Source organism: Ctenopharyngodon idella, chromosome 8, assembly GCF_019924925.1.
Source record: "Ctenopharyngodon idella isolate HZGC_01 chromosome 8, HZGC01, whole genome shotgun sequence".
Taxonomy (NCBI): Eukaryota; Metazoa; Chordata; class Actinopteri; order Cypriniformes; family Xenocyprididae; genus Ctenopharyngodon; species Ctenopharyngodon idella.
Window position 1 is genome coordinate 25,337,218 of NC_067227.1, and position 26,877 is coordinate 25,364,094.

The 26,877-nt window shown below is 36.8% G+C and overlaps 1 protein-coding gene across 12 annotated transcripts in view; it reads left to right on the forward strand.

Annotated features, from left to right (window-relative positions):
* Positions 1-26,877, forward strand: part of osbpl9 (oxysterol binding protein-like 9) — a 38,240-nt gene that overhangs the window by 1,470 nt on the left and 9,893 nt on the right. For 7 of the 12 annotated variants that reach the window (XM_051904139.1, XM_051904144.1, XM_051904136.1 and 4 more), the window contains exons 3-17: positions 2,161-2,239; positions 9,322-9,395; positions 14,838-14,933; positions 15,046-15,093; positions 15,870-15,899; positions 15,992-16,042; positions 17,445-17,483; positions 20,260-20,359; positions 20,515-20,649; positions 23,140-23,299; positions 23,680-23,786; positions 24,312-24,430; positions 24,520-24,605; positions 25,613-25,790; positions 25,924-26,008. In XM_051904139.1, the coding sequence (XP_051760099.1) occupies positions 2,161-2,239; positions 9,322-9,395; positions 14,838-14,933; positions 15,046-15,093; positions 15,870-15,899; positions 15,992-16,042; positions 17,445-17,483; positions 20,260-20,359; positions 20,515-20,649; positions 23,140-23,299; positions 23,680-23,786; positions 24,312-24,430; positions 24,520-24,605; positions 25,613-25,790; positions 25,924-26,008 (1,387 nt within the window). Of the gene's footprint in view, positions 1-2,160; positions 2,240-9,321; positions 9,396-10,052; positions 10,313-14,837; positions 14,934-15,045; positions 15,094-15,869; positions 15,900-15,991; positions 16,043-17,444; positions 17,484-20,259; positions 20,360-20,514; positions 20,650-23,139; positions 23,300-23,679; positions 23,787-24,311; positions 24,431-24,519; positions 24,606-25,612; positions 25,791-25,923; positions 26,009-26,877 lie in introns of those variants that run through there. The other 5 variants (XM_051904145.1, XM_051904146.1, XM_051904147.1 and 2 more) reach the window with 5 other exon arrangements.

The following is a 26,877-nucleotide window of genomic DNA, read 5'->3' on the forward strand; positions in this document are numbered from 1 at the left end:
TAATGCATTGTATTTTTAATAGAGGTAGAATGCATCTATTAGTGAGTCTAAGATCTTCCCTAAGGTGTCTAATAATAGGGGTTCAGGTCTAGGATTTGTGCAGAACTGTCCAGTTCTTTGACATCAGATTTAGTAAAACATTTCTATGTGGTCCTTGCTTAGTATACAGGAGCATTGTGATATTAGAACAATGGGCCCTTCCCAAAAATGTTGCAGAAGGTCTTTGTATAGTTTAGCATTAAGATTTGTTTTGACTGGAATTATTAGAACATGAGGTGAGTGAAATGCCTCACCTATTAAACACAACGCTGTGAAAAATCTTCACCAGCAGATGGCACACTCTTTAGTTTAATATGCAAAGGACAGTCATGTAATATGTCGATTTAATGCAGAGGAGAATTGTTGTAATATACATAATGTACAGAAGAGTATTTTAGTTAAATACAGGCTAAAGACATTATCACACATGTTTTATGTTTCTAATCCCAATGATGCCAATAGTAATGTTTCATTTTAGATGGCTGAAATTCCTCTGAGAACTGTTTGCAGTTAAATTGCAATTAAATCATTCTTAAGTGTTCGTTAAAGGGTTTTGTGTATCTCCTGTAATGTCAATGTATTGCACAGCTTTAATTAGTGTAGTAAATTAGAAATTGATTTTTGTCTGAGAGTGAGTAGTTAACTTAAATTTAAAGGGTTAGATCACCCAAAAATGAAATTTCTGTCATTAATTACCCACCCTCATGATGTTCCAAACTCGTCCTTGTGATTGTGAAGTCCTTTGTTCATCTTCAGAACACAAATTAAGATATTTTTGATGAAATCCTAGTTTTTTGTTTTTTTATGCCCCATAGAAAGCAATGTAATTACCACATTCAATGTCCAGAAAAGTAGTAAAGACATCGTTAAAATAGTCAACGTGACTACAGTGGTTCAACCTTAATGTTATGAAGTGACGAGAATACTTTTTGTGTGCAAAAATAAAACAAAAATAAGCACTTTATTCAACAATTTCTTCTCTTCTCTGTCAGTCTCCTATGCTGTTGACATAGTAAACACAGTGCAGCGCTTCCAAGTTCTATGTCTGAACCCTGGCTCAGTATTGGCCGACGCCGTTTACGTGAGCAGCACGATGCATGCGTGTGATGCTGACGCAGGAGCCGGCCAATAATAAGTCGCCGTTCTGACGTAGAACCTGAAAGCCTGCACTGTATACAACGTAAACAGCATAGAGGAATGATAGGGTAGAGAAGAAATAGTTGAGTAAAGTCGTTATTTTTGTTTTGTTTTTGCGCACGCAAAGTATTCTTGTCGCTTCATAGCATTAAGGTTGAACCACTGTAGTCACTTTGACTATTTTAACAATGTCTTTGCTACTTTTCTGGATATTGAATGTAGTAATTACATTGCTTTCTATGGGGGATAAAAAAAAACTATTGGATTTCATCAAAAATATCTTAATTTGTGTTCCGAAGGTCTTATGGGTTTGGAACGACATGAGGGTGAGTACTTAATGACAGAAATTTCATTTTTGGATGAACTAACCCTTTAAGTCAGGCGTTAAAAATGCTTTGGGCGTTGGCTTATTTTTCTCAAGGCCTGCGGTCTGATCTGATGTGAGCAGTTATCGCTCTCTTCCTTTCAGTTACCAGTAAGGGCACAGCTTGTTACTTCTGTACTTAAAGTAAAAACTTCATTTTTTCCTTTATATTTCCAGCGTTTTCTTTAATAAACCCTTGGTATGTTTTCAAACTGCTCTCTTTAATGTTTTATAATGTTATTATTATATACCAGAATCTGTTGTAATAGTGCATCAGGCATGAAAGAGTTAATAGTCGCATGTTTTTCCTCTGGTCGGTCCTGTAATAATTACAGAATGTGCTGCAGTTTCCTCTCTCTCTTTCTCTGTCCTCCTTTCTCAATTTACATCTCCTTCCCCTTTCTCTCTTTTCTTATTTCCCTCCCTTTCCGCCTTGTTCCATTCTCCCTCTCTTTTTTTTTTTATCTCCCTTACTCCACCCATTCTTTCCCACCCCTTTCCTTTTCTCTCTCTCTTCTTATGTGCGTAAGAGAGTGAGGCAGAGGAACATAGAGAAAGAGAGAGAGAGCGAATGACGTGTCCCTCAGTCTGAATGGCTTTCGCTGCGTTCTTTTTTGCAGGGAGCTGTGATTGGAATCGATGACGAGGACGACAGCACTTTCACCATTACCGTGGACCAGAAGACTTTCCATTTTCAGGGTGAGGTCTCCATTCCCTCGTTCTTTTGGGGGTTTTGTCTCATCCATCTCCTCTCTCATCTTCTGTTGGCACCTCTTGCTGTGATGCTTTTAACCAGTGTTTATAGTGCGGCCATCAGCCGGCTGCTCACGTGTGCCCGGTCTGTCTGTCTCGCTTTCTCTCTCTCTCTCTCTCTCTCTCTTTCTCTCTCTCTCTTTCTCCATGCTCCTTGTCCCTCCTCTCCTCTTTCCACTCTGTTTATTTTTGCTCATGCTTACTCATTCTCCCCCACATGCTCTTTTTCATTTTGATTTTAAAGAGGATTATGACATCAGTAACCAGCGTTCTAATGCTAACACGACCCACACACACTCGCATCAGTTGCGCGCACACAATCAAAACATACATTAGGCCTGGTGTGTTTGTCCGGCTTATCTCTTGTGACCACTGACCGGGACGATATGCAGATTTCATAGCTTTAAGAATTGAGTTCAGAGGCTCTCGGATTTTTTTCCAGGATCCGCATTGAATTTCTACTAGGAATTTCCCCGGAGCTGGAGGAACTCTTGGAGACACGGAGTAGAACAGACAGTCTCACCGCAGAGTTACGCAAGGCTGCTGGCTGCTGAGCTCCAGGTTTTTAGCCTCTAGCCTCCACCTTCTCTCACTGGCTCATCTGTCCTCTTCCACCCCCCTTCGCATCCGCCCTGCCGGGGGTGCGTTCACTCTCCCCATGCCCTCACCCACTGCTATGTTCCGACACTGTATGCTGTGGCTTTACAGTAAGAAGGGTAAGGTCACGCTCAGCTGGGACTCGTCTGATTGCATCTTCTGCAGTGACCATTTATTATTGCGGTTTGCATTGATTAGTCTCGACCATGCTTTGTCTTTATTTACAAATGGAGTTGGCTGGTAGTATTAACTTTGAGTGTGTTAATCGTTCTCAAGAGTTACAGGTTTTGAAAATACGTACCTGGCGGCACCATATATAGTATGTTTAGATTGTCATTTTTCAGTCTTGTTGCTTTCTCACACATATTGAATGAAGAAATTATTTTTCTTTTTTCAATGTGACCTGTAAGATTCATTGCCGACCTTTGTAGTATTGTGTGTCAGTTGTGCTATGGTATGCCAATCCATTTTTTCTTTTAAAAATGGTAGCATAACTCAACCTGCCGTCTCTGGTTTCCTGTTGTGCGTTTTTAGTGTATTTCTATGAGTGTGTAGCGCAGGCTTCGGTTTCAACAATCTTCTTATACCATCCACCTCTCTAGATCCTCAGGGACTCATCCTATCAGTTCTCCTATCGCTATTTCTTTAGGAGTCATTTACCCTACAACGGAAATGGTTTTGTGCCTCCTGACCGACTGGAATTGCAGCACAAGTTGCTTGTCTTAATTATTTATGGATTATTTAGGGTTACAGTGCCATGTTGGGTTCAGAATAGTATATTCTTGAGTAAAGTTGTATATTTTGTTGTAGACATGAACAAATGAAGATTTGAATATTGTTATTATTATTAATATTATTTGTATAGTCTCAGATGGCATGCACACAGAATGATAAATTAATCAAGAAATGAGAGGGAATATCCAGTTACTCAAAGGAATCTTCAATTAGTTGGATATTCCCTTCGTTTACTGTACTAAATGCAAATATTCACATTATACAAATATAGCAGTAAAATGTTAGTAAATGTTTGCTTTTCATAGAAATGTATTTTTCTCTACTTTAAAGTGGCATCAATGATAGACGCTTTTCATTATAGTACAAAGACCTGACTTACGCTACCATTCTTCTTTTTTTTTTTTTTAGAAGAAGAAGAAATGAATACTGTTATTCAACAAGGACACATTACTTTCAATCTTATTGACTTCACAATATCTGGGAGTCAGGGTAGGCAGTAGACAATAAAATTGTGTTTTTAATATACCAGTTTGCTACAATGATTTCTTTTGTAAAAAAAAACTACATGCTGGATTTGACAAAGTTTGTGAAGTTTGCGTGATCTTCTGCTATTTCCTTTGGTTTTGTCTTTACAGCCTTTTGCAGATGGCTGTGCTTACCAGTTTGTTGCACAATGGTCTATTAATGTGAATTATCGATTTGAGATTTACACGTCCCTTAAAGGAACAATCCACTTTTTTTGAAAATAGGCTAATTTTCCAGCTCCCCTAGAGTTGAACAGTTGAGTTTTACCGTTTTTGAATCCATTCAGCCGATCTCTGGGTCTGGCGTAACCACTTTTAGCATAGCTTAGCATAGTTCATTGAATCTGATTAGACCGTTAGCATCTCGCTCAAATGACCAAAGAGTTTCGATATTTTTCCTATTTAAAACTTGACTTTTCTGTAGTTACATCGTGTACCAAGACCGATGGAAAATGAAAAGTTGCGATTTTCTAGGCCGATATGGCTAGGAACTATACTCTCATTCCGGCGTAATATCATTGCGCCTGCTGCAGCCATGGTACGGCAGCAAAGTTCCTTGATTATTACGCCGGAATGAGAGTATAGTTCCTAGCCATATCGGCCTAAAAAATCGCAACTTTTCATTTTCTGTCGGTCTTGGTACACGATGTAACTACAGAAGATTCAAGTTTTAAATAGGAAAAACTTTGAAACTCTTTGGTCATTTGAGCGAGATGCTAACGGTCTAATCAGATTCAATGAACTTTGCTAAGCTATGCTAAAAGTGGTACCGCCAGACCCGGAGATCGGCTGAATGGATTCAAAAACGGTAAAACTCAACTGTTCAACTCTAGGGGAGTTGGAAAATGAGCCTATTTTCAAAAAAAAGTGGAGTGTTCCTTTAACATTGTGTCATTTTAAGGCTGTTTACAATGCACCGACAGTCACCAGATTACAGTACGTCACTTCTCAGACATTCCAAGACTCAACAAATGCTGATTCAACATGTTCAATCTGCAAAAACAAGTGCCAACCAACGGCAAGAGATGCCAACAAGGGTAACGCACTGATCTTACAAAACCCGACAAACGTGTCTGTTGCCATTGTTCACCGTACGTCGGCGCAGAGATTTTTCTGTCTAGATGGTAGTGCTTGTTGTCTAGCATAAAGTTTGACTTTGTGACACTAAAATGCTTATTAATATTATTGTTGTGATTTTGCTGTGTTTGGTGTCAGAGCAGGGTGGAGTGATTTGTAAAGTGAGATGTGTTCAGGCTAAACCTTAGTAAAACTGTGCTGTTGTTTTCTTGTTTCGACATGAAACATCATCAGGATTATAGCAAGCTACCCACTGGGCTAAAACCAAACAGCATGCTGTTAAATATTAAAAAACAAAGAAACCTTAGTCTAGAAATGCACCTACTAAATGAAAATATGGTGTTAGGAACACTCTCAGGACGATTAAAGCCATGTGAGCTTGAACTTTCATAGTGTGATTGTAAGAATATAGTTAACCTCCCCATTCAGCAAGGTACATTTGAGAATTAGCGGTGAGTTTGACCGGTCAGGACAGGTATATAAGGAGAGGTTCACACAATGTTGGCCGCAGAGGCGGCTCAGAGGAACTGTACTTGCTATTTAGAGGACCATCCATAATTCATCATACTTTTCTGTGGCCCAGTATCAGCCCTGCCTGAAAGCCCCTTTATTCCTCTGAGCTAAAAGCCTCTACCTGTCTTCCTCTCAGATACTTGACTGGGGAGAGAAAAAACAGACAGCGTTTAAAAGCTCTCAGCGTCAGACACTGAGCTCCTGCTGGCAATGGATCAACATTTGCATTCATGCTCCTGAGGGGAAAGAAATAACAGAAAGGGAGAAAAGACATGGAACATTTGCATGGATGAAGAATGAGCTACTGGTGTGTGTTTTTTTTTTTTTCTCTTCTCTCTGTCGTCAAACTCTCATGTTTCCGCAGGACAGAGCTGGCAGGGGAATGATGCAGGGAGTCACATGGAAGCTGCAGCGTGTTTAGGAGAGACTGCAGGAACGTGCACACACACACACACACACACACACGCATGCACACACATGCGCTCTGTTCCATAGGCAGCATTTTAGAGCTCTTGCCCAACACAACAGCTTTTTCATAGTATTGGTATAAGGCAGCACACTATGTTTTCTGGACATAGCAATGGATACACACACCAGGGATGCACAATAAATCAGTACCATATCTGTTTTTTTTTTTTTTTTTTTAAACTTATTGATGTCAGTTTTGGAAATATATCGGCCAATATTAGAAATCTGATTATATTTTCCCTATTTTTACATTTAGATGACCCTTCCCATCAGTTAATGCTCACTTAAAGTTGATCTTTAAAATATATTTAGAATATTTTATTTAGAATATTTTAATAATCATTGTAAAAGCAAGTTTTAAAATGAATGTACGTTTTTGATACTGTACATCATTATAGTCTTGTGATGGCTAAATTCACTTGTTGCAATGATTTTACATCTTAGTTTTTATTTTAATTAATTTTTGAAATGGTTTTATTTTTATTTTGTAATTAAAAATAGTACACTACCATGTAAAAGTTTGGGGTCAGTAAGTGTTTTTTTTTTTTTTTTTTTTTTTAGTAAAGATGCATTAAATTGACCAAAAATGGCAGTAAAGTCTCTTATATTGTTAAAAAAGATTTCTGTTTAAAATAAATGCTGTTCTTTTGAAATTTCTATTCATCCTGAATACAAATATATCATAGTTTCCACAAAAATATTAAGCAGCACAACTGTTTTTTTTAACATTTTAATATTGATAATAATTAGAAATGTTTCTTGAGCAGCAAATCAGCATATTAGAATGATTTCTGAAGGGTCATGTGACACTGAAGACTGAAGTAATGATGCTGAAAATTCAGCTTTGCATTGCCGGAATAAATTACATTTTATAAAATATTCAAATACAAATCAGTTATTTGAAATTGTAATAATATTTCACAATATTACTGTTTTATTGTATCAAATAAATGCAGTTTTAGTGAGCATAAGAGACTTCTTTCTGACCTCAAACTTATTTGTTAGTTTTTTTTTTTAGTTTTTTTAATATCATCGTGAACATACTCATTCTTTTTGGCTTCTCTGACTATAACTCTTTGTTTCACTGTTCTTTAACATCTTGTAGTAGCTCAGTAGCAAGTCTAGTGGAGACGTCTTGCTATTTGACAACAGCTGCTATTGTTGAAGAAATGCCTTTCAAGTTTATTAGGTTTAAATGATGAGACATATTTTTTTTGAGTGCTTAGATCTCTCGTTTTCTTGCATACTGTTGGGGTGTCGTTAGAAGGGCACATTGCATAAGGTGCCCTAATTCGACTGTGAAGTCCACCATTGCCCTCCAGAGACACACTCCACCTTTTTCTCAGTATGTAGGGTAGAGATGAGGAGGAGAGAGTCTAAAAACCGAATTACATTGTGCAAAATAGGTGATGATATAAGTTAGCACTCATGCATTTGCTCAAAGCACATTAAACTCAAGTAGACAGCAGTTAAAGTGTGCATTTCTTTGATAATATATTTTGGATTACTTTATTATTAATTTATAACATTATTATTATTATTATTATTATTAATACTTTTTTTATTTCATGTTCTACTCAGGGTTTTGCCGTTGCCTTTAGGTCAGTGTTAGCATGTCCTCATTGCCAAATAACGGACAAGTGCAGTGTTTTGTAATCAACTCCTACTACCTCACCTAGTGAAATCTCATTGGCTAGCTAGTGGAAGTAGCCTGGCATCATGCGTCATGTGATCTCCACCGCCGTGCCTGTAGCCCAGGGAGGGGCCATGTTTGTTTTGGACTGTGAGTCTCACACAGATCTAGGACATTGATTTCAAGCATGTTCCATAGATGTGCGATGGATTTTGTGGTCCTGTGCGAACGAATGCTGCTGTATTTAACAAGCAGGTAAAGAGAATTAAAAGTTCTCTTGAAGATACTTATCTACTTGTGTTTTTTGCTATTTCTGTCTGATGTGTATTGATTATTAACCGATTCAGTGTATGTGTAATGCTGCTGTACCTCAAGGTTGTTCTATCATCTATATTGGGTCACCTCCACACACACAAATGAGAGATTTTCAACTGTATTTGAATTTATCAGACCTCCTTCATGCTTCTGAAAGCTTTTAGATTTTCTGCTGAGCTTTGCACCTTCATCCATCGAAGTGTCAGCTATATCTTATGTTGTCAGTGCTGCTTTTCAGATGGTTCCCTGAGGAAATTATTAAATGTATGTCTAATGGCTATTAGAAAGAGAGAGAGAGATTTAGTCTAATATAATATCTGTCTGTGAACTTTGTGTGGAACCTTCTCATGCCAAACATCAAATCATGCCTTAAAGGTTGGATTTGCTACATGCTGTGAACTGCATTTAGCACTTTTTAAAATGGACTTTTTACTCTTCCTCGTCATTTGTTGTGGAGCATAAAAGGAGATATTTTGAGGAATCTTTACGTACTCTTTTACATACATACAGTGAAAGTGGATGGTTAACAGTCATTCTCACGCTCCGAAAAGCAACAGAAAACTCTTATTTTAAGTCTTCTGATGTCATATGATAGCTTTGTTTCAGAAACAGACCAAATTTAAGTCATTATATACTGAAAATCATCTTTACTCAAGCTCATAAATCGTATTCTTGCACGAGTATCAGGTAAACAAACGAAGAAAGTTCAATTGAAGGAATAAAATCGTGTTTTGAACAACACGAGGGTGAGTAAATGAAGAATTTTTTTTAACCTTTTCGTTTTATGCTTGATTCATAGATCTTTTGCAGCACAGAGGCTGTTTTTTTAGTTGCACTTTGTTTTTTTTTCCCTAAAATTGCATCCCTCTTTTCTGCAAGAAACTCCTCCTCGAGCGTTATTTACCATTCATATTTACTCAAGGGCAGAGGCTTTTATTTGTGTGTGTTTAATTTCCTGTTTAACTTGCCACAACCCTGTCTTGTCTTCTTGAAACTCTACCTGTTTTCGTTAAGGAAAACCAGATCCGACAACAGAGCTGTAGTTACCGTTGTCACATTTACAGTTCCACAGCAGGGTCATTCTCCACTCTCCATTTCATGCGCCGTGTGTTTGCGGTCCGTCTGCTTATTACTAATGGATGTGTTTTTGGATGTTTGCCCCTCAGCCCGTGACGCAGATGAGCGGGAGAAGTGGATTCATGCCTTAGAGGGGACGATTCTACGCCACACCCTTCAGCGGGTAAGAGCCACATCTAGGCCACATGTACCATGATTACACCTCAGTCAGACTGGTAAACAATCTTCTCTAAATTATGCTTAAAGACCTCATTACATTTTGGGGGGATGTTTTGTGACTTTTATTCCATGTCTGTTCATTTTGAGTTCATCTATATGCTATATGATGTACTCTCCCTAGATGTGTACAGTAAAAGTTTTTTAATATTATTACTGTTTTTTTTATTATTACAATTTTTAAAAACTATAAAATAGATTTAAAAAATTTATTTTTAAAAATGTGTTTCCTTGCACTTTGCACTTGATGTGCTCTGTACTGTCGGAGGAAACCAGGACAGGGTATTTTTACTTAGTTTCTCATCTTATTTTTTCCTCATTTCTTGTAAATAATCTTATCATTTTTCAGGCTCACTTTTGTCCTCTGCCTCTGTATTCTTTTTCTCATCCTTTCCTCTCAAAGGTCTCTCTGTTCCATCTCCACTTTAGCTTTGTTTAAAAAAAAAAAAAAAAAACCTGCTGACAGGCATCTGCGTGTACCCACTCGCAGAATGTGCGCAGCTATCCGGTCACATGATCTCTGACAGCCAATCACAGCTTTGCTTATTCAGCCAGCCCCTCCTTGCAGCAGATGGCAGATCCAATCACAGCACTGTATTGTGTTTTCTACAGTCTGTAAGGTTAATGCTTCTTTCTCTTCTGCTTTTTTTTTTCTTTTTCTTTTGAGGAAGTCCTCTTCCTGGTCAAGAGTGGTTTATAGAACAGCTCTGAGTTCAGCCGACAAGCCGATAGGTATTTGTTCACCTTATACGCCCCTCCTTTAGAGGGGAAACTTACAGGAAAGGGTGTGTGGACTGATACTGAAGTGTTTCTGTAAGTTTGGGTCAGATTTGTGGAGGAATGTCCTGCAGTGGCAAGAACCGAGTGAGTACCTTTGTTTTGTTGAAGTTTACTGATGCGTTAAATGGGTCACTCTCTGTTTGTGTATGAGTGTGTACAGGTAGGGGTGGGTGAGCGTGTGTTTATGAAAGTAGGGAAGCATTTGTTTGTGCAAATAGAGAGGGCATGGGTCACAGTTGAATGCGTAGTTACTTTTCTGCTAGCTTGTGATTTGTAATCTCAGCCATATCATACATGTACGGTCTGTGTTGACATAATAGAGCACATGACTTTAAGTAAGATTTGTGGGTTAGCTTTTCAAATGTCTCACTGGTGGGTTTGTCTCCTAAAATGCACAAAGATAGCCTGTACACCTCAGATTGCCCAGCTGATTCATATTGAAACACTTCTCTTTGCAGTCGTGTTGGATGTTCAGATTTTCTGCTATGAGTCAGACTGAAGGAGTGAGTCAATGGGAACTGCTTCCTGTCTGTACAGTCTGTATGTTCAGGTGTGTGTTAACAGCTACCACGTAGCTCTCAGCATGCCGCAGCTTTTCTCCGCCAGGTACAGGATAAAATAATTATGTAATGCTCTCTGAGGGTCGCAAATGCTCATTAAGAGGTATTTCGTTAATTTGTTCAAGCCAAAACAGCAGATCTCAGGGGTTGCTGGGAGGTGAGATGTTTATGATGCCTGTAGGATATGACCAGGCATGTGTTCCTGTACTTCGCTGGTCGAGAATTGTGGTTCAATTCCCAGGGAACATGCATTATGAGAAAAGCGATTGCCAGATACTTATCAGTTAAATTACAAATCTGATGGTCCCTTAATCAGAAATGGACCCTTATGTTGATTTTTAAGTTTAAGTCGGAAATACTACTTAACCTATGATGTTTTTCTTGACATTTTGTGACTTTCTCATTTAAGGTCATAAACATGGCTGCAAATTGTGGACACACTGATGTGTTGTGGAATGTGTGTACAAAATTTATATTACAATTGTAATGTTTGTGGGTCAGTTTGACCCGTATATTTTGTTTGTTTAAAAATGTTTACAGTACTGTTTGTATTATTCATAGTTTGTTAACAAAGTAATTAACAAAGTTGTTAAATACAGTTTTAAAAGTCATATGTTCTCATGTATGTTTTGTAATTTGTGAGAAGTGTTAATGTTTTGTTTTTTTTTCACATTGATTTTTGGTGAATTGTATTGAATCCAATTACAATCCATAATGACCGTACCCAGATATTTTTATCATAATACAACAATAATTACCTTTTGGATAAATATGTTTTAGTCACATAAAAGAGCAGCAATGTAGCTGTTAAGATGCTAGTTTGCCAGAAACATACTATTAAAGGGATAGTTCACCCTAAAATGAAAATTCTGTCATCATTTACTCACCCTCAAGTTGTTCCAAACCTGTATGAGTGTCTTTCTTCTGATGAGCACAAAAGTAGATATTTTGAAGAATGTCGGAAACCAAACAGCTGATGGTCCCCATTGACTTCCATAGTATTTTTTTTCCCCCCATACTATGGAAGTCAGTGGGTTCCATCAACTGTTTGGTTTCCGACATTCTTCAAAATATCTTATTTTGTATTCAGCAGAAAAAAGAAATTCATACAGGTTTGGAACAATTTGAGGGTGAGTAAATTAATTTTTGGGTGAACTATCCCTTTAACGAAGGTATGCAAAAGCAAGTATAAATACTTGGCAAGGTAAGCCGCCTGTTGAGCGTACTTTCCCTGTGACCTTAACTAACCTAGTACTTTTGTGGGTGATAAAAATATACCATCCAGTAATTGTGCATTTTTTGATGTGCTGTTATTCAGGTAGCTAGCTATAACTATGCCAACAGTTTAAACATATATACTATTGTACTCACTAAACTATTCACTAAACTGTGCTTTGGCATGACTGTAGTTTATGCATCTGCCTTCTATATTGCCTCTTGCTACAATGCTGAGAATGTAACGCAGATTTGCGAATTGTGTTATGAGTTGTCACAATGTTTCTGGCTTTCATTTCAGCTGTTAATTATTCCTGCCTTCACTGCTCAGGGTTTTCGTTTTAGCAGGACTGAACGTTTCATAAAAACACTCCCATAATTCTCAAATGACAGAGGTACAAGTGACCTGTAGGTTAGGTTAGGTTAGAACAATCAGGCCATGCCTTCAGAGTTGAACTTGATCTTTAGTTCGTTTTAAAAGCTGCAAAACTCTCATTAAAAGCTTTTATTGTGTTTCCACATACATGCGTTTGCAGTCGACTGAATGAATCACATGGTTTCATACTGATATTCCACTTAACCTTTGATTCCTGAGCGGATTTGCTCTGCTTATGCAGACTTTGACCTATTTTTTTAATGTTTACAATTTTGAGACACGGTTAGCTGCCCATGGCTTTTCTTCATTTTCCCATGCAGTTCAGTTCCACAAATCTCCGCCATGGAGTCTTTTACGAGGGTCGACAAGAACCAAAGCTCACGACAGTGACCCCCAGACCAGGAAGTACCTCTCTTATATAGGCTACTGCCTGCTTTGCCTGTACCTGTTGCCTCAATACCACCTGGACTAGCCGCTATTAGCTTTAGTCTTTAATCTGATAGTTTAACTGAAAGGTCTAGAATAGCTTAAGGTTATAGTTGTGGTTATGATACATATAAAATAAGGAATTGTGGCTTGCTGTTCTTATAAAATTTCCAGATGTCTGTGTTACAGTGATAATGTTTAAAACTGCTTAGTTAGTTGTAAGGAAGCTGTTTTAAGGTTTTAGTGTGAATTCTCTTGTGTAATTCTCCGAATTTGTGTGAGATATGAGGTTAGGAAGGACGTCATGTGTCATGGGAGGGGTGTGATAGTGTAAAGCATGTGGTATAAAAAGTGGTTTATATCCTTAAAGGAAAATAAAATGAGCTTTACTATTATTTTATTTTATTTTATTTTATTTTATTTTAAAATGAGTTTTAAAATGCCTACTTTAGTTGTTTGGGTTCATGAATCCATGAAACATTTCTGTTAATTGTATAATATCATGGCCACCATCATCTTAAATCTCTTAAAGGTGCAGTAAGAGATTTCTGAGAAAATTTAAACCAACACCTAAAGAAACAATTCCATGAATATTTGCTAGATGTCTGTTCTGTGTGTGTGCTGAAAAAATAATGTATTTGTACTAGGGCTGCACGATTAATCGCATTTAAAACATTTGCAAAGACTGCGATTATTTATTTTTTTTTTTATGCGCAGATTGTCACGTTATAATGTGCATTTGAAAAAGCAACACAAGTCAAACATCTTTCCAAACATGAGAAGCATTTATGAACTTCTTGTCCAACAAAAGACATTTAATAACATGTTTTTACTCAACTCACTTCATAATGTCAGTCAAGTCGAGTGTTTGAAATAACATCCTTCTGTGAGATGATGTGGCTTCTTACACAGAACAAGGCATAAAAGAATATTATTTCATGGTAGTGATGAGAGCTGTCGATTAGCATTGCATTATCATGAAAATACCCAAAAAGGCTTTAAGAACTCCGATAAACCAAAGGCCTATATTGTCGCAGTCTTGTGTTTATTAGTGATGTTTAATCAATCAAAGCATTTCAGTCTTCTGTTTATTCAGCTACAGCGATAGTGTGATGCCCATAGGCATTTCTGGAACTAGTACGTGCGTTAGCTTTCTTCCGCGGGGCATATTTGGAGTTTCTGCACAAGAGCGCCCTCTGGTTTTCAGATGGAGCAGCGTTAACCATACTTCACTGACAATTGCAAATCGCGTGCAGTTTATTTTCGATTAATCGTGCAGCCATAATTTGTACATAGTCCTGGCTGTGTAAATAGGATAAAAAACAAAGTGGATCGGACCAATCCTGTAAGCTGTTGTTGAATCACAGCTGATTGATACATACTTGTGCGAGCAGTCTGATGCGCCAGCTGTCTTTTGTTGCATAGTGTGTGCTATTTTGGGGGCGGACCAATGAAGGGAGGGGTGTGTTTGTTTGGGTGTCGATTTCAAATATCAACAGTGTTTCTCAGAAATCGCTTACTGTACCTTTAAGTTAATAACTTGTTTTTGTTTCTTTGTTTCAACCTTGAATTGCTTGAATCATTGAAAATGGATTAGAAATGTTCTTTTACAAGATAATGATAATCTGTCCTCATGTCCTAGAAACTTCTCACATACTTGTTGCAGTGTTTGATGGTTTGATGTGCTCCAGATGATGTCTCTGGTTGTTTAATGTTTTATATGTATATATATATATATATATATATATATAATATATATAATGTGTGTATATGTGGTATCAACAACTATCAATAACCGATCACCGCCTTTATTCTGCAGTTCAGTTCAGTCCCTCTCAGGGTCTGATCTCTGTTTATGCCTGTTGTCTAATTGTGTAATTCAGTTAAAGCTGTTAGAGAGAAATGTGAACAGGCAGGGAGCAGTTCTGCTCAGTTCCTCTCGAAAGCAGAACGCGACTGAGCTTAGGACACCATGGAAGCTTTTATACACTGGAGAAGGAGTGAAACTGATCCCTCTCACTTTCACTTGCAGGAGGCAGAAACAGGATTCGTTCCCAGCGTTCAGGACTTCGACAAGAAGCTAGCCGAAGCAGATGCGTATTTGCAGATTTTGATCGACCAATTAAAAGTAAGGCTATCGTAAGACCTCGTTATGACTCAAAAGAGCCTTGTATTTTGAGTTGACGTATCATTTTTCACATACACCACTGTTTTATTCCTGTTCTTGTTGCATCTTCTAGCTCTTCGATGAAAAAATAAAAGACTGCAAGGAAGATGAGTCGCGCAGAGTAAGACATGATCGTTTTTCTATACCATTAGAGGTCCATCATTTGTCAGTCTTCCTGCCAGACACAGTATATAGCAGAGACAGTCCACTTGTATTACAATAAATGAGAAGAATTGAAACACCCAATATGTTGGCTCTATTTAAGGATGTCCCGCCTTCCAAATAAAAGAGCTAATCGGCTAAGTCATGCCAATGAAATATAGAAATGTATTGTGATATCTTGTTTTAGCTTTTCTTAGCCTGGTTAATGTTGTGCCGAGCTAGTAAGTTAAGCTGTTATCTTGCTAACTGAAAAGATAAATCTTTAATTTGACAATTTTCAGCCTTGGAAATATGTGATATGTAATTTAAAAGACATTAACATTTTCATCGTTACGAATAAATAAACTATTAAGTTATTTGCAATCATTTCAAAATAGGAACTAAATAAATATTCAAATAAAGTTGTCTGAGCCAATGGAATTGCTTTGAGATGGAATGGGAGGATAGGTAACCGTTATAAAATGTAAATTTATTCTGTTATAATTTGCATATGCCAAATTTATATTGTAAATTGTTCACATGCTGTGAAATGCCAAAGATTCTTCAGATACTAAATGTGAAGCATAACTTTAAGCCTATTTAGGGGATGAAACTCATGAGATTGTCATTTGGTCTCAGGCTTTCATTTCTGCTTTTTAAGTTTTTGTAAAGGTGCATCTTTGTTTTTAATTCAAGGGAATTTCACAATTCTAACTGAAACTGTCCTTTTCTTCTTCTTCATTGTCCTATACACAGAAAATTGAGAACCTGAAGGACACGACTTGTGTAAGAGCATCTGCACCTTCACCCTCTTAATGCATTTTGGGTCTAATTTTTGTAGTGGAATGCATTTTCATTTCTTGCTTTTCTTTTTTTAGAGTATGGTAGAGTCCATCAAACACTGTATCGTACTACTACAGATTGCCAAGGTAAAACACTTGTCTTTTAAGCTCATAATGTGTATGCCCCTGTGTTTTGTCTGCCCTCTGTGTTAATATTTGTCTTGTGCAACCCAACCTGTAGTTTTCCATAACCCTGTTAATGTTTATTTTGCCAAGTTTATAAACATTCCAGCAGGTACCATATGGTTTTGAGAGGTGATTCTCCTACTCTAAGGCCACATTCACACAGCAGCAGAATATGGTTGTCAGTCTTGTTTTAAAGTGCTAAATATGGTTATGCTCACATGTTGGCCTGCACATTTGACGGATGAACTCGCACCTTAAAGGGATAGTTCACCCAAAAATGAAAATTTGATGTTTATCTGCTTACCCCCAGGGCATCCAAGATGTAGGTGACTTTGTTTCTTCAGTAGAACACAAATGATGATTTTTAACTCCAACCGTTGCGGTCTGTCAGTCATATAATGCTTGTCAATGGTAACTCCATCTATAAGAGTCAAAAAAACATGCACAGATAAATCCAAATAAATCCTGCGGCTCGTGACGACACATTGATGTCCTAAGTCACGAAACGATCGGTTTGTGCGAGAAACCGAACAGTATTTATATCATTTTTCAACTGCCTTGCGCATCCGGTTGGTGAGGTCTGAACGCGCTCTGACAACAGAAGTGATGTCTCGCACTCATTGAAGTATAAGCGCGAGACATCACTTCCGTCATCAGAATGCGTTTTTAGACCTCACCAACCGGATGCGCAAGGCAGTTGGACATAGTGGTGTATTAGAGGTGAAGAATTATATAAATACTGTTCGGTTTCTCGCACAAACCGATCGTTTCGTGTCTTAGGACATCAATGTGTCGTCACGAGCCGCAGGGTTTAATTTGGATTTGTCTGTGCATGTTTTTTTTGACTCTTATAGATGGAGTTACCATTGACAAGCATTATATGACTGACAGACCGCAACGGTTGGAGTTAAAAATCATCATTTGTGTTCTACTGAAGAAACAAAGTCACCTACATCTTGGATGCCCTGGGGGTAAGCAGATAAACATCAAATTTTTATTTTTGGGTGAACTATCCCTTTAATTGGACAAAAAACATTGTGTCGAACGTAAAAACAAGACTTTCTAGTGTTATAGAAGTTGCCATCTTTGATTCAAGTAACTGACTTTGGTTATTCGTTCTTGCAGACAGTATTTGGCTCACTAGCTGTACTATGAATGGACCTGTTAGTAAATATGGTTGACAATCCCAAACCCTGACTGTGTGAACGTAGCCTAAATGATTCAGGAGGCTAAAGTACCTCAAGTAACCATTGTTATTTGCCTCGAATTAAAGCAGAGACAATTTGCACCATCTTTTGTGGCTTTCTCCAAGCTGTGGAGTTGCCCTATTTCTCATTTTGTGTTTTCTTTTAAAAATTTGAAGGATCAAAGTAACGAACAGCAACACGCAAACGGACTGATAGTAAGTTTTAACATTCCTCAGCAATGAACTAGTCTCAATCAAATGGTGCTACTGTTCTCTCTTCCACTGAAATCACATTTTCTCTTTGGTAAAACTGAACCGAGATGTGCATGACCTTGATCTGAGGGCTCCACCCACCACATCTACGTCTCTCTTTTTCTCTCTGCTTTCATTCTTTCTCACTCTTCCTGTCAGGTAATTCTGGGTCTGTCCTTTCCTATGGCCATAATTTGCAACAAATTTAAACTTCAATAGAGAACTGTCTCCGACAGTGTGATTGAACCAAACTGCTCCAACCCAGCAAGCATAAGACACACATACTTGCACACAGAATAATCATTGATTTTCCGTTGTCATACATGCTATTGAACCATGTAGGACAAATGGATGCGGATCTATTACGACCTACCCAGAGGCTCTCATCGGGTCAATAACTGTCAAGGCTAGTGCTTGAGTGACGTAACCACCAATTACATTTAGTAGGCTCAAAAAACCAAATGTAAAATTCATATATAAAGTTTAATGCACATCATAGAAGATGTTTGAGCATAAAAAGTTAGTTTGAACATGCAAGCTGTAATTAAGGGACTCAAAAACCAAATGTTGTGTTCTTCTGATTTGGAGATTTGAGTTTCTTCTCTCTGAGTTTGTGATTCTCTTTTTGCCACTGACCTCAGTGTCTTTGCTTCTTGATTTAATCTCATTCTAGTGTTTATGTATTTACTGCAGAGCTCTAATTGCTCCAATTGACTTTTAATTAAGAGCAGCAGCCTCTGTTGTGGTACAACAAAACACAGATTAATCAGAACAATAAATAATTGTGATTAAATCCTTTAAAATTCCCTGTGCAGAAAAGCCCCTCCAAACTCATTTCACGCACTCCACTGCATGTCTTTTTTTTTTCCCCTTGTGTGTTTTCATGTAGAGTTACCTCACCACTGTTTCCTGTGATGTCAGTGTTTCACTGTGCATGCTGGATAGAGAATATTTATCTCTCTGCCTTGCTTGTTAAGTGTGTAATACTAAGGATTATGGGCTGGTCTTGTCGTCATGGACGCAGAGCTAAATAGCTTTGTGACTGAGTCTGTGCTGACTGACAGATGCTCGGTGTTTGGTTACCATAAGGCAGAGATTTACAAGATTTTATATATATATATATATATATATATATATATATATATATATATATATATATATATATATATATATATATTGAGAATATTCAGTGTGCTGGACACGGGCCACAGCTGTGAGGTTGCTCATTTGGACACAGTGCATTAAAAAGCACTGAATCGGATTCGATTTACTTCAAATCTTTCTCTTGATTTATTAAAGCCTCATTGACTATTTCTCTGTCTCTGTGTGGAAAGAATGTGGACACATAAAATAGTTAAAGACAACATGAAATGGCATTAATAATGCATGTAACTTCCATAATATGACATATTTCTCAGTGTAATAGAATATTTGGAGGGAAATAATATAGAGCAGTCTCTAATGCTCACCAAGGCTGCATTTATTTGACCAAACATACAGTAAAAACAGCAATATTGTGAAATATTATTTCCATGTAAAAAAAAAAAAAATTGTCTATTTGAATGTATTTTAAAATGTAATGTATTCCTGTGATGGCAAAGCTGTATCCACGCATGCACAGGTCCTTTATCTTTGCAAGTACAAGTGTAAATATGTGAACATGAACATGATGAACATGCTCCTGAACACCAAATATTTCTCTTATTTTTGATCACCCTCATTCATTTTCAATGGATGGTCATTTTTGACCAATAAAAGCTCAGATCAATGAGGCCTACAAACAGTCAGTTTCAAAAATAAATAAAAAACCTGTCCTAATTGAAAGAAAAGTTGACAAAAAGATTGAATGCATTATTCGGTGATAATATAGCATAAAGACATTTATAAGCTTTTTAGGCCAGGGACACCACAAGTGTAACAAGGTGGGGGGAAAAAATCCCAAAAAAGTACAAAAATTAACCAATAAATTTTGGAAAAGTAGTTAAGTAGTGTGAGGGAAGTCAGTAGGTTTTAGTCCAATGGAATAACATTTTCGGGAAAAAGAAAATCCTCTCCGGGTCAAAATGACCGGAACATGAATGCATCCTAACTAAATAGATGTATACATTTCTTTAAAAAAAAAAAAAAATCTTACTGATCCCAAACTTTTGGACAGTAGTGTAAATGGTGTTAATTTAATTATTTCATGTTGTCTTTAACAATAAATAATGATGTTTTTACTGTTTCATGAAGGAAACCAGAGCAATAGAGAGTCCACAAAAATGAGTGTTTTTTTAATAAATATCTTGAATGTCTGAATATATAACTCACTCAGTAACCAAATGGATATTTTCATTTTTTCAGAACCATAAAAAGGATAGTTCACCCATTTACTTACATTTATTTACCCTCATTTTGTTCTAAACCTGTATGACTGACTTTCTTCTGTGGAACACAAAAAGAAAAAGTGTATCCTGAAAGTTCATTATATTTTCAAAGAGCATCCATCTTTTGTTTTCCATAGAAGGAAAAGTCAGGTTTAGAACATTAGGGTGAGTAACTGATGACATAATTGTCATATTTGGGTGAACTATCCCTTTAAACACTTCTAGTAACTGAATATCAGTCCTTGATGCTCCCCTGAGGATTTCTGTGATAGTTGGGTTGGGCATTGAGAGCGAAAACTCCTATGAGAGGGTGTATTTATAACATGTTTTCCTATGAGAGCTGTGTTTTGTATAATGTCTGTGGTTCTCTGCAGAGCACCATAAACCCAGTGGATGGGGTATTCCAGCCTACCCCTCTCAACCCCTCTGTAGTCAGTGCCAGTGCCATGCCAACGCAGACCACTCTACCCACAGGTGAGCTGTCTGTCTCTCTCTGTTTCTGCATTTCTTTCCCTAATAATATTGTATGCACTTATTTTGAAGGCCTCTTGGCATTTGTAGTCCATTGATTTGGAAACTCGGAAATTAGATTTGGTTTGCAAATTTTGTGTGCATTTTTTCGGGCCAAGGGCATATGAAGGGTGTGTGTTCATCCGTAGATGGAGCTCAGGTGTGTAAAACGGAACAGAGGCCTTCTTCTTTACCCGTAGGCCCTGTTGTCACGGTGATGGGGAGCCTTCAGACTCCCACTCCCAACAGCACAGGTACGAACCAACAGTTGTGAAAGTAAACACATAAATCTAGAGGGAATCTTAATATATTAGAAAAATAATTTATTTTATTAATTTAAACTGTTTTAATCTAGTTTTAATCTAATTTTAATGTAATTTTATGTAATTTAAATAATTGTTTATATAATGTATAATAATTTTAAAAATATATATACAAATAAAGCATATTTTTTAGTACAGAATAAAATTTTCTGAGTTTCTCATATATATTTCTCATATATCAATTGTGTATATAGTCAATTGTGATCATGACTTGAGTTTGATATGTTGTGCTTGGTAGCGTTTTTTTAGGGGTAGTTTTTTTTTTATTTCTTATTTTACATAATGTATCTATTGTATTTATTGTAGTATGTTGTACTGCTGTGACAATTGAATTTCCCCTTTGGGGATTAATAGAGTAAATCAATCAATCAATCAATCAATATTTGTTATAATATTGCGTTACTCCCTAAAAAAGTAACTAATTGCTTTACTTAGTTACTTTTTATGGAAAGTAATGTTACATTACTTTTGCGTTACTTTTTCTCACCTGAACTTGGCTTTTCTTGATTGTCTTAAAATAACTAAAGTTCTATTTTTGGCAAATGTCAAGGCCCTTTCTCACCAAAAGTGAAATGACACCAGAGAACACTCTTACTTCAGCAATAAAAACAAAAAAATGAAACACAAATGTGATGTTTAACTGAAGTCATTTTTGCTTATTTGTATGGTTGAATTGGATCATCGAAGGTCAACAGCACAGCTATTGGTTAATTAAGTGGGATTAAATATGTAAATTATGTATTATTTAACATTTTAATTATTGCAGGTTTGCTTAAATTGCATTTCACTGTTTTTATTCATTTTGAGGTATACTGAATCTGGTTTTGAGCAAGTGAGATGAGTAAATGATTGCATTTATTCTAGATCTACAATAACCATCATGTTTACACATTACGCAATTACTCCCAATTTCTCTCAACATGGGGACAGAAGAGGTGTCAGTCCATAAATAGGAAAACATAACTTGTGCTACTTATGTGAAAAAGTAACTCAGATCTCAAAAGTAATCTAAATTTAAAAGTAATGTTACTTTATTCATACTTTATTCTTTATTCAAAAAAGTAATCTGATTACATAACTCATGTTACTTGTAATGCGTTACCCCAACACTGTGTGTGTATATTTATTTATTTATTTATTTATTTATTTATTTATTGCCTCTTAATGTGAGTGGAGGCTGTATTCCCATAGTATTCCGCTGCAGTGGGGATGCAGGCAGAGCTGCTCTCTCTGCAGTCAGGCTGTTTTCCCCTGACTGTCATTAGTGCTGGATACTTCTGCTAAGGCAGTGCAGGAAGAGTTGAGCTCAGCAAAAACACAGCCGATCGGTAGCACTCTAGACAGCAATGCAGGAAAATACACATAAAACAGTCAAGAGCTCAAAAGTGCAGACTGTGAATCAGGATTTCCATTTATATTCATGTCGAAAGTGCTTGCTTTGTAGGCAGTGCTGATTTAATTGGACTTCATTGAGCATCTGAACAGTAAGACTGTTCTTCACTGTCTTATGTTCTGTTCAAGACTGTACTGTCTTATCAACACAACCAAACATTTTATTTGTTAGACTGACAGCATCACAATTATATCCATGCTGTGTCTTACTAGCTTACAATTGTATTGTATTTATTAGCATTTTTAAAGATGTTTCAAAGACTTTAATATCCTCAATTATTCCAATAATAAAAATAAAATTAAAACAATAAAAATTGAAAATCCAATAAAAATGTGCTAATAATATATTCATGTATGATCATTTTTTTTTATTACATTTTAAAATAATTACATGTTTTCATTGATATTTAGTAGTACTTTATTATATAATTACATATTAAAATGAAGAATATTCATATGTAAAGTGTGACCATGTTTTTTTATAAAAGTGTCACTGGTGTAATGAGGCAGTGTGGATTGATGTCATGGGTGGACATTTAAAGTATTTGCATAAGAGTGATTGACAGTGAGGGTGGGCATGAACCTTGTCTTTGAAGCTAATTTGAATATGCATGATTTGTGGCAAAAAGCAAAGGCAGAGTCATTGTCTTAAATTGAGTTTAAAAATCTGTTGCATTGTTGGGTCCAATAATTAGGCCTATACACAAAAAAAAAAAAGTATTTCACACTGTCAATGTGATGCGCACGGGGTGTCTGACATATTGCCATTTTTAACAATCATAGCTTGTGCTTGTGAAATCAGCTTAGTAGTATATTACTTAGCATGTAGATGAGCTTATCGGTCATGATACTTATTTGAAGCCCACATGCCAGCCACATATGCAAAAGCATAAAACCTCAACCCATGATAGATGCTATACTGACCGTCAGCTGTGGTATTGTTTAAATGAGTGTGGTTAGTCTTAGTTCCTCAACACATTCACATTTATTCTCACATTTATTGGTTTAATTTTCTTCTTGTGGTTTTAGGGAGTGGTCCTTCAGCTCCCAGCAGCAGCGTGACTTCACCCAGTCACATGAACTTACCACCCCACACTGTTCCTGACTTCTCCTATTCCAGCAGCGAAGACGAGTTTTACGACGCAGATGAGTTTTATCAGAGTAGCACCTCACCGAAACACTGCATAGAGTGAGTTAAACGCACACCACACTGAAGCACTGAGTAGGATGAGTAATGTGCATAAACACACAAAACACACTGCATCAAAACAAAACATAAAACATGCAAACACACTCACTTATATATAATTAAAACTCCCTGAAATACTCCTGCACAAGTAAATTATAGTAGCACTTGCCCACACGCACATTAAGTAACACTGCATAATGTGAAAACAATACTGCTTGGAGATAAACACACACACACTCCCCCGCACTATTTACTGCAAACCAAAAGAAACTGACCAAATTAAAACAGTACACAGACTCAATTACACACACAAACACTATCTTACACCGCTACATAATTTATTCTGGAATAACTGACATTATTCTTCTGTCTCTATGCAGTCCGAACAGAACATCTGCTGTGACCCATAAAGACAGCACAGTCCTGAAACGGCCAGACACCAACGATTCAATCAACTCCTCCATGTCGAACGGCACCACTGATGCAGGTACACAAAACACACACATCCTTTACAATTAAAGGGGACCTATTATCCCCCTTTTTACAAGATGTGTAATAAGTCTCTGGTGTGTAAATGAAGTTTTAGCTCAAAATACCACACAGATCAATTTTATAGCATGTTAAATTTTATAGCACTTTTTGGGGGGTAAGCAAAAACACACTGTTTTTGTGTGCCCCTTTAAATGCAAATGAGCTGGTGCTTCCGGCCCCCTTTCAAGAAGAGGGTGGAGCTTCTAGAGCTCATGCTCCGGCATACCGGCACCAACAAAACAGGACAATCTCACGCACTGAATATGCAATTTTTAACTAGGAAACTCGTATTTACGATAATTCTGATAGCACGTTAGGGCAGCATCAGTGAAAACATGCAGAGACAATGGTAGCTTTAGCAACATTAGCCGTACAGACTACCAACAAGCTTTCAAAAATGACACTTAACTTTTAATTGTGTTTGTGTTTCACATTTGCTGTTTGCCAGGTTCATTGGTTGCTGTGTTTTTTTTTTTTTCAGATCAGTTTGACAGTCATGATGAGAGAGATGATGATGGCGAAGGTGAATCTGTTGAAGAACACAAAAGTGTCATCATGCATCTGCTGTCTCAAGTGCGACTGGGCATGGATCTCACCAAGGTAAACACAAACAGCCTTCTCTTTTTTTATATTCTCTCCTCTTTTTTTCTCTATAATTTCTACCTGCAATCCATCTTTGTCATCCTCAGGTCGTCTTGCCGACATTTATCTTGGAGCGGAGGTCGCTGCTGGAAATGTATGCAGATTTCTTTGCACACCCGGATTTGTTTGTAAGGTAAGGCTTGTGCTGTCTATATCTCATATATCTCACATCTGTTCTACCATATGGACTTATGAATGATTACAGCGGCACTGTCATTACTGATGAATTTAAAAGTAGCAATGCTCAAAAATATTGTAAAATTAATACTTGACTACATTTTTGAGTAGCTTGACAGTAGCTGAGCTGTTTTTTTTTTTTTTTTTTTTTTTTTTTTTTTCAACCAGTAGCGGTGTAGCGTGATAGAATATTACATTGCTATTTTATTAAATCGCGCACACAACTTTGCAACCAAATGAGCTGAGAAAATAAAAAGTGTGATTCGTTTTAGCAAGTTGATTTGTACGGACTGTTCATTTAAATAAACTGGTTAAAAAATTATTCAGTGATTAATTTTAAGCATCACTCAATTGTGAGGCACTGTACTTTTTTTTTTTTTTTTTTTTGTAGAGAAAAAATTACTGTTTTGCACTGTTTTTATAAATTAGTTTGGTTTTATTTATTGTAAATGTATTAATAATAATATATTGTAATAACAGATATACATTTTTTTGTTTCAGATAAATACTGCTTTAATCATATAATCTGATAATTGTATAATTTTAAAGATATTGTCTTCTTAATTTGTCTTTTTTTATCTATTTCATATATTAACTTGTATCATGTGCTGCTCTAACGTATGAATTTCCTCTTTTGGGGGATAAATAAAGTTTTATCTAATCTAATCTCTTATGTACTGTATTTAGCTACCTTTTGTTAAAAGTTATTGAAGCTTCGCTATAATTGAACTACTATAAATTATGAGCAGCTTGTAGTTTGACAAGCTACAGTTTCAAATAGCTTCCGCAAAACTGCTAGTTTCACCTGGGCTGCAGCTCACAACTCTTTATTTACTTCTTTGTTTTTTTCAGTCTAATCATGATGAACTAATTTTTTTTATTAAACACTGCTTAGTTTTGCCCTTATCAATGTTAATACTTAAGCACTAATCTTGTGATTGATTACTCTGGCACGTTTTGCAGTATTGCAGAGCAGCAGGATCCAAGGGACCGCATGGTGCAGGTTGTAAAGTGGTACCTCTCAGCCTTTCACGCTGGTCGGAAAGGATCTGTGGCCAAGAAGCCCTACAACCCCATTCTGGGCGAGGTGTTCTTCTGTCATTGGGACCTGCCCTTGGAAACAGAGGATCCTGCTGCTTCTGTAAGTGTGTTTGTTGGTCTAAAAATAGGAAGTTTGCATTACATTCGGTAACAGATTTGGTGCCACTCCGTGTATTGTAATTTTTCTTTTGCTCTCTCTGTCTTTCTCCCTCACTCACCGTCTGTCTTTCTAGGAGTCTGTATCAGATGGGCCAGTGCCGTGGAGTAGCAAAAACAGTGTGTCATTTGTGGCAGAGCAGGTTTCTCACCACCCTCCTAGTAAGTGCTCAACTAACTAATCACTAACTTTATCCCTGACAGTAGGGCTGGGCGATATAGCCAAAAAAATGAGCACAATAGATTTTTTAATATCAATCAATATCGAAAATTATCACAATAAATGTCAAATCTTTATTTCATTCAAGTTTAAAGGAAGATTTTTGCTCCTGAGTGAAAGTTGTATAAACCAGACCCCCCCAGTAAATGTATGGCAAATGATGGTGATTTGTAGTTTGAAAAGCCTTCTAACTGGATCGTTCATTTCATAATATTTTTTGTGTTTGTCAGTACTGTTGAGAATGTTAGGGCTGTTTCATCTGGTTTAAACTAGTTTAAATCACAGAGATTCAAGCGCATCTCACTGGATCTCACAGCGCTGTTTAGTGGTCGCATGATCAAGACTAATCAGCAAGTAAACGCATCTGCTCTAGTAAGCTTGCTCTGCCGTTTGAGCCAAGCGGATAAATTGTCCGTGTGGCGTGGTTCAAATGAGTAGTGCTGTTTCGATCCACTTTTGGTGCATAGATATTATATTGAACGTTTATAAAACTTTTGTTATCATTTGTCAAGGAAAATTATATTGTAATAATTATCGTTAGCGTTTTATCGCCCAGCCCTACCTGAGAGCAGTAGTATGCCAAACTAATTAAATTTATTGCCACCAGTGGAAGAAAATAAATCTAATTTACAAGTTACCAGAGATTTCCCTAATCTTAAATCTGTTACTGGTATTGACAAGTAAAATAATTACAATTATGTGTTTAATTATTAATTTACTTATTTAAAGTCATTTTAAAAAATTTCACATAATTTTATAATTTGTTATAAAATGTGATAATCGGTTGTGATCTTTGGAAATTTTTCTAACA